This window comes from Cupressus sempervirens, chromosome 9 (assembly GCF_028749045.1).
Source record: "Cupressus sempervirens isolate cs-2001-9-10 chromosome 9, ASM2874904v1, whole genome shotgun sequence".
Lineage (NCBI taxonomy): Eukaryota > Viridiplantae > Streptophyta > Pinopsida > Cupressales > Cupressaceae > Cupressus > Cupressus sempervirens.
Genome location: NC_143126.1, coordinates 506,933,234 through 506,940,938, shown reverse-complemented (window position 1 = coordinate 506,940,938; position 7,705 = coordinate 506,933,234). Strand labels below are relative to the sequence as shown.

At 33.8% G+C, this 7,705-nt stretch overlaps 1 protein-coding gene across 1 annotated transcript; it reads right to left on the bottom strand.

The window, feature by feature from the left end:
• Nucleotides 1–2,614: 2,614 nt before the first annotated feature.
• On the bottom strand, nt 2,615–4,245 carry PCB2 (NAD(P)-binding Rossmann-fold superfamily protein). The gene has a single exon (XM_089800796.1). It carries the CDS (start codon nt 4,081–4,083, stop codon nt 2,803–2,805), a length of 1,281 nt encoding a protein of 426 aa, XP_089656922.1. The 5' UTR covers nt 4,084–4,245; the 3' UTR covers nt 2,615–2,802.
• Nucleotides 4,246–7,705: the final 3,460 nt, after the last annotated feature.

The window sequence follows — 7,705 nt, the reverse complement described above, 5'->3', positions numbered from 1 at the left end:
AGTAAGATGGATTAAAGTCATTGTGTTAGGGTTCAACCATGAGCAGAAAACACGATTTTTCCATGTAAAAATGTTATCATAGAGAATTACCCTCCTATCCTCCAAGTTGTCAAATCTGGCTATGATGAAACCTTTTGGCATGGGAAAAATCTGAAATGAATATGTAATATTTGGTTCCCAATACTTAGAGATCCAAGCATGGAGCCCCAGGAGGGAGGGTCAAAATCCCCTAAATTGAGAAATAACAAAATCCTTAGAAAGAGCCACAATCCGTTGCTCTATATTGATACAATATATTTTTCTATATCCAAGAGAATAAAAGGACAAACAAACAACAAATTAGTGGTTGCCTTACTTGTAGTAGTCCCCACTCCTCGTCTAACACTTAAAAATTTGGGCATAAGAGGGCCATGTCTTCGCTATCACACTACCATCCCTAGAAATCGACAAATCAACACCCTTCTCTAGCACCTGTCCAACAGCTGTCATGACACAAGAATAGCACTTTGCCACAGTTGAGACACCAACTCCAACAAAGAAAACACGTGTGATATAGTCAATGGTAGAAGCAAGCATGGATGGGGACCTAAGCCACCGTGAACAAAACCTGATGACTAATGCTAGTTCAAGGCCTCAATTTATGAAAACTTGTGAGGATGAACACATTAAGGTTCCACCAAACAACAAACAACAAAACTACATGGAAAAACTCACGCCAACCTCTTAGAATAACCACTTAGAGATGCTTCTTACAACAATATTAAGACATATAACTAATCTAGTCACCCTTAGACTAATACAAAAGTCTTTGTTATAAATGCTTGACATCTAAATCCATAATGACTATCATAAAAGTACTTCAAAATAAGAGATTCCAAATGAGGAGCCTATTTTTTTTTTGTCCTTTTCCCAAGAGACAAATGGTAACTATAGAACTTTCCTTTGCATGAGTTCTTTCACCTCCGTTGGTAAAACAATTTACCTCTTATGAATAGATTACAAATAACATTAGGGCTCAAATTAATTAACGGATGGACAAGGTTGATGACTTCTAAATCCTGAAAGACCTTTGTTATCTCTATCAAGATAGACCCCTTTTATGTTAATCCCTATTTTCATAGGCTTTTAACATTTATGCATAATTAAAATCTTTTTATCAATTCCTAGAATAGGTGAAGTCTCTCACCCTACTCAAGTTTCTTTTTTTGACAACTATTTAAAAAGTTGTATTTCTATTCACTTTAAAGTGCTTGATAGGTACTAATTGTTGCAAATATAGCTTTTTTTATGGTGGGTGCTTGAGGTGGAACACTCATAGCCATATGATTATACATGAAGCATATTCATGATATATATCACCTACAAAGTTAATTAGTATCATTTGAATGTTTGGAAATATAGTAATTTTCTTGTTGGTTTGTTGATTTTACTTTTGATATGCATTTTTATGGTAGTTCACATGCAAGTTACACTGTAAGGGCAGTGGACCAAAAAATGTAATGGAAAAAATTATATACACATGTATTTTTGGGTCCATTGTGATTAGGTTGTCTAGAATGTATTTAAGTAATATGTTAGGCAATCTAATTTGTATGGAAGCTAGCAAACAACCTCACCTATTTAAAAAAACCCTATCATATATCCTTACATTTCATCATAATCCACAAATTTTCCATTCTACCTCAAATTTGGATCCAAGGTTTCAAAATAATTAAAATTTTCAAATTTAAAATCTGGCAAAATCTAGAAATTGGGATCTTGCATATGAGTCTTAATTAGCACAATCAAAGAAGTAAATTGAATTAGAAGTGAATTACATTAGCACGGGATCATTATCTAGAAATGCAATCTAAGAGAACATAAACCTTGCAATCCAATAGATTCCACTACAATATTTATAAACATTACAATCTTTATATGCATTCAAACATCAGAAAATCAACACGAGAAAAGTTCAATAGTCTAAATCTTAGCATATCATTCCAATAAACAAACAAATAGTCTAGAGGTTTTGAGAGGCCTTTTCTACTGCAGTCATTTGTGGTTTGCTTTCAATGAGGCTCTTTTAATGATGTTGAGACTCCTCTTCGAATTTTTCAAAATGAAAAATCACATGCAAAAACAAAAAAAAATCTTATATTATTTTTTGGTTTTTCTTATGGATCATAAAATTTAATCTGAAATGTTTCTAAAAAACAATTATCGACTTAAAAAATAATGTATGTTAATGCCACCAAGTACCGAAAATATGTATCTACAACCAAGGAAGTCATTTTGGAAGTATTTTAAGAGAGGGTTTGACAAATAAAAACTATAGGTGTTTTTACATCATGGGGAATAGAAGAAACATAAACAAAATTAGGAAATAAAGCATAGACCATATTTTTGAATGGAATGGGCATATAAACACTTGCTTATGAAAAAAAAAGTGATAGATCACACATTGTTTTTCATTTGACCTATCCAAATATTGATTAAGGAGGAAGAGATTTAACAATGACACATTATTTTTTAGGCAATTATCTACAAGAAGAAAAAGGTAATTCTTTTCATAAGTCTTGGGTTTGAGTCCACTCAACCTTAACAAATAATAACAATAATTAATCACAACAAATAATAATAATTAACCTTAATTTCAGCTATTACCTATCAAAACAATAACACATCCATCCAACAAGCCACTAGAGAGCCATATCCACAAGTATAAGTTAAGATTTAAGAAAAATGAAATGAAATGGAAATTTTTAATGAAGTTCACCACCCAAGACTGCAGATCTAAGAGACCCAAAAAAAAAACACCACTCAGAACACTGCCTGATCTCCCAACTCCTGACCCGCCATTCCTTCTCTTAAAACCTTATCAAAAAAGTCCTCAAGAGTATCCTTTCCATAACTGGGTGTTGCAGCAGCATCATACTCCCCCGTTTGTGGATCCCAAACTAGCATACTCTCCGCGGCATAATACCTCCCAATCCTTGCAAACTCGGCCACATCTTCCAAAGAAGGAAAAACCTTCTGCAAAAACTCCAACAACCCAATAGCAAAGTCCATTGTTCCCAGGGGCACTTTCAATAATTTGGGTTCTTTGCCCAAAAGCCTAAACAGCATCTCTGCCTGCTCCAATGGAGTCAAGGCCTTGCCAGGGCCACCAATTGGAAGAATCTTATTGATCGTATCCTCGTCTAAACTACAATCCACAATAAACGAAGCCAAATCTGATTCGCTAATGGGCTTACAAGCACAAAGATTTCCATCCCCAAACATCACATAGGGTTTCCCACTCTTAACCAGTTCTACTTGACCTCCCAAGCTTTTAAAGAATGCCGTGGGCCTAACAATGCTGTAAGTAATCCCTCCATTCTCTGCCTCTCTCCGCAATTCATCTTCAAATCTGAGCTTGGCCCTTTGAAACTCCAGAAGGGGCTTTTGCACACAAATGGCGGATAGAAGAACAAAATGTGATGCCCCTGCCGCCTTTCCTGCAATGAGGCTGTTGTGGGTAGCCTCATAATCAATCTTCCATGAATCCTTGATGCCGCCATTTCTGCTAGCCAAGCAGGATATAACTACATCAACGGAAATACTCTGATCAGCAATTGCTGTTTCAAGGGATTTCATGTCGGTCACATCTGCAAAACACAATTGGGCGCCCTTCAATTCTTCCTTGATCTCCTCCTTTCCTAGTTTTCCCCCAATGCCGCTTCTTTCCCTGGCAACGGCAAACACATTGAATCCTCTTCTCACTAACTCCAACACAACAAATTTGCCAATGTAGCCAGTCGATCCAACTACTAAAACATTCACGTCCTCAGGAGATTTACTCCTGAATTCTTGCAGAGGTATTTGGGTGCTTGAAGCGTTCACCTTGCTGCTGTAAAGCCCTCTTTTATCATAAACTCGCTTGCCTGGAAGATTAAACGGTCGCACACCTGCTCTTAATGAGAGCTTTTCGAACTGAGGAATATTGGGAAATCCCCTGCATTTCAATGCTTTGACAGATCGTGCACAAAAAATGAGATTTTGGGTGCCCCCAACGGAGAAGAGAGTTGGAGAATCGTGGTGAAGGAACAAGGCATGATCCATGGTCACTTCTGAGACGCCCTGCACTTAACCGGAAATGATGTTCCTCTCATTTTCTGCCACCAATTGACATTCTATCCTATCATGGATCATTGCCCACCATTCAAAAGTTTTTAGCCTCTTTGTGGGAGGATTTTAATTTTTGTGTTAATGGTGGAGTAGTTATAACACAAAGTTTATAGACACCCGAGGACAATGATTTTATGGAATGGGTTGTAATATGTTTATAATATTTAAACAATAAAACTATTTAGTTATTAATTTAGTTTAGATTTTTGGAATAGATTGTACATAAGTTGTTTTTTCAAGCTGTGTTCTCAAGTTAAATGTTTCAATATATAATATAATATATTATATGTAATATGTTTTAAAAAAAATAAAAAAATAACTAGTGCTTGCGCTGAGAATAGGTGCAAAGAGTATATCTAATAGTTGCACGTGGTTAAACATCTTCGGAAGTAGTGTATTCTAATAAGTCATGGTATACATCTAATTAGAGCACTTGAATTAAAGAAAGTCTTATCCCGATAAACCAAAATTCTAGAACATCTCTGGAAGTAGCATATATTACCAAATTAGTGTTTACACCTTACCACGATACACTAACTGTCCTACCTCACAAATTCTAGTGACACTTTGCCTTCTCCTTCTATTGCATAGAAGTAAAAAACATGCCCCAATAAATGGTTATTCCCCCTTTCACCTGCAAGTTCCATTTTTTACATCTACAAGCTTCCTTGATTCTTTGGAATCAACTTGATCATAAACATATAAGCATCTCCTCCTAATGTGAGTTGTTTATCAAAATAATCGTGCAACACGACTCTTTTTATTTGTTAACTCCGCTTGTTGGACAACCTTTGGCCGAGGATTGATTTCAAAGCTCTTCTATGTAAGTTGCACTCATTTTTTATTTGACCTCATTAGGCCTATAAAAACATCTTTTGGTTGTTTAATTATGGAACATTGTATTGTTTTGGAGCCACAAATGTCAAAGGAAAGAAAAGTTTGAATGTGTTCAACACAATAAGGCAGGGTTTTATAAAATAGAGTTTCTTAAACAATATAATTTAAGTTGAGATTTTTTACAAATATTTTAAAGACACAAGAGCGAGGGAAAACATGTTTATCATCTTTTGAAGTCAATTATTGTGAATAGTATGTCTCTTCCTCTAGACTTTCTAGGAACTTGGTATTGCAAAGCTCTTGAAGCATGCTCCAAGATTAATAGGATTCAATGTTCTTTAGTAGAGAAAATAAGAACCATTTTGAGTTTAGGAATGGAAACTAATGATGATGGCGATATGTTGTTCATCTTGATTACATTCAGAGGCGAAAGGGGGAGGTTGTTTATAGAGAAGGAGATCGTTGAAAATTTTATTTTAATACTTAATGCTTATTCACTGCTTCAATCACTTTTCAAATAGGTTAATCTATAAAAAAGTAACTACTGATTGTCAAAAAAAGAATTATTTGTCAATAATTTATATTAGTTTTTTCAATTAAAAGGGTTCTAAATCAATAATAAATAATAAAATTAGAAAGTGGAAAAATACCATTTTAACTAATTTTTTTGAGGATGAGCAACTAGATAAGAAATTGTAGTTTCAACTTAAAATTTAGTAAATTGTTTTGTAAAACTGTTAATATTAAATGACCCATAAGATTTTTATTGTACACTGATAAACTCAAATAAATTGTAAGAGGTAAAGCTTTGATTTTTGGGTGATCAAAACACAAATTCAATTCCATAAAAGCACATCTTCACCCTTCTACCTATGTTATTTGCCAATTCAAATATCAATTCCAATACAATTGGCAAAGCAATTGTATTCTTTTAAAAACAACTTATTGAGATATTGGATAGGGATAGAGGATTGTGAAAATGGGGATATTTAGATAAATATCAAATATATGAATGGAGAATAATGGAAGCATACCTATGAATGAGCACAATTTTTAACAAGGTGCAACCTCTATTAAAACCAATAAGAAATGAAAGTACCAATGAACAAAAGATATGGCATAACATTGACAAAGGAAAAGTTCTAGCCAAAATGTAAGAACCATGTCCTACTCAACAATTGCCACATTAACCATTTGCTAGAAATGCAGTAATAAACAACAAAGCCCTAGTTTGAATAGTAAAAAATAATATCATTAAACGTAATCAAGGATTAACAAATGATAATCCACGTTCAATAACCAAAATCAAAATAAACATCATTACTTATTAATTCAACAATAGAATATCACTTACATGATGTTGACCTACACGTCATACATCCTTGACATAATCATAAAATCCATATGTTTGATTGTACATATACAAATGGATGGATTAGTACATAACTATATCCCATCAAAATGATTAAATACATCAATAATGTCATATAAGATGATTTCATACATTCATCACATGGAGAGTTTTAGAACAAGTTGTCTTGATCCTATGTCCAACTACAAGTCCTAGTCTCCACAACCATCGGTCATCGACCATCCGCTATTTGAGATGTATGTGTGGCCATGGCACTTTTACCATGCCAACCATAGAGTTTTTAGCTACCTCGAGGTCCTTCCTGACATGAAGGACACCCCACCTTGGCACAAGAAACCTAGCAATTCAGAACAAGAGGATCAAATAAATTTAGTGCAACCATGCAACATACTACTTTCAATCTATGTCTAAGTAGCCTAATCACGAAATGTGGCAGGGAAAAATAAAAAGTAACTAGCATATCTACTCATATGCAATACAATTAAATAATAACATATCTACACATGTAATAAATACGACGGCTTTGTCCAAAGCACTTTAAGAGCCAGATTTAAGTAATAGAATAAACAACACATATTGTATCTATTTCCATCCATCCCGAATAGCCATATTACACCCAAGCATAAGGAGTCTAAATGCACTCATAATAGAAAAATCTATATAATGCAATATAACTTAGAGAATGTACTCATATATATTCATCATAACAATAGAATTTAGAGAATGTACTCAGCTACATTCAACATAACAATATAATTGAGAGAGTGTACTCAACTACATTCAACATAAATCATACAATGATTTCATGCTAGCTAAAGATATTCAAAAATCTTGGTATAATACACCCTTTAGGAGGGAAGTTCAATCAGTTCATATGAAGTGGTGAGATAACATAAATATCATTTCTTCACTACTAGCCTATAGATATCAATATTCATAGATTTTTGATAAAACAATTTTGAACATCTAGTTCTATTTTAGGGACTCAAGTCGGCAAAAGAAGAAATTTTAGTGAATGAATTTAGCTCTATCAACACATTTATATATACATAAAAGGCGTTCAGAAAAATGACATTCCATACGTTGTTTCCAAATAAGTATCCATTCCTTTTAGAGAAAATTATCATGTAATACAAATTTTATCAAAAATTCATCATTTGCATTTAAATAAATATGCTTACAGAATCATGAATATGGTTGAACTAGGGTTTTAAGCATACAAATTACTAGAACGTAACCAGGTGTTCATCTAATCATACACTAAGAAAACTCCACATACTGGTGTATTTTTAGAGCTCCAACAACTAATCTATCTCAGACAAACATAGGCCATGCCTACTTCTATAA

Bases quoted from the DNA above. Each gene is read 5' to 3' on its own strand.
- PCB2 (XM_089800796.1), bottom strand. From the start codon at position 4,083: ATGGATCATGCCTTGTTCCTTCACCACGATTCTCCAACTCTCTTCTCC.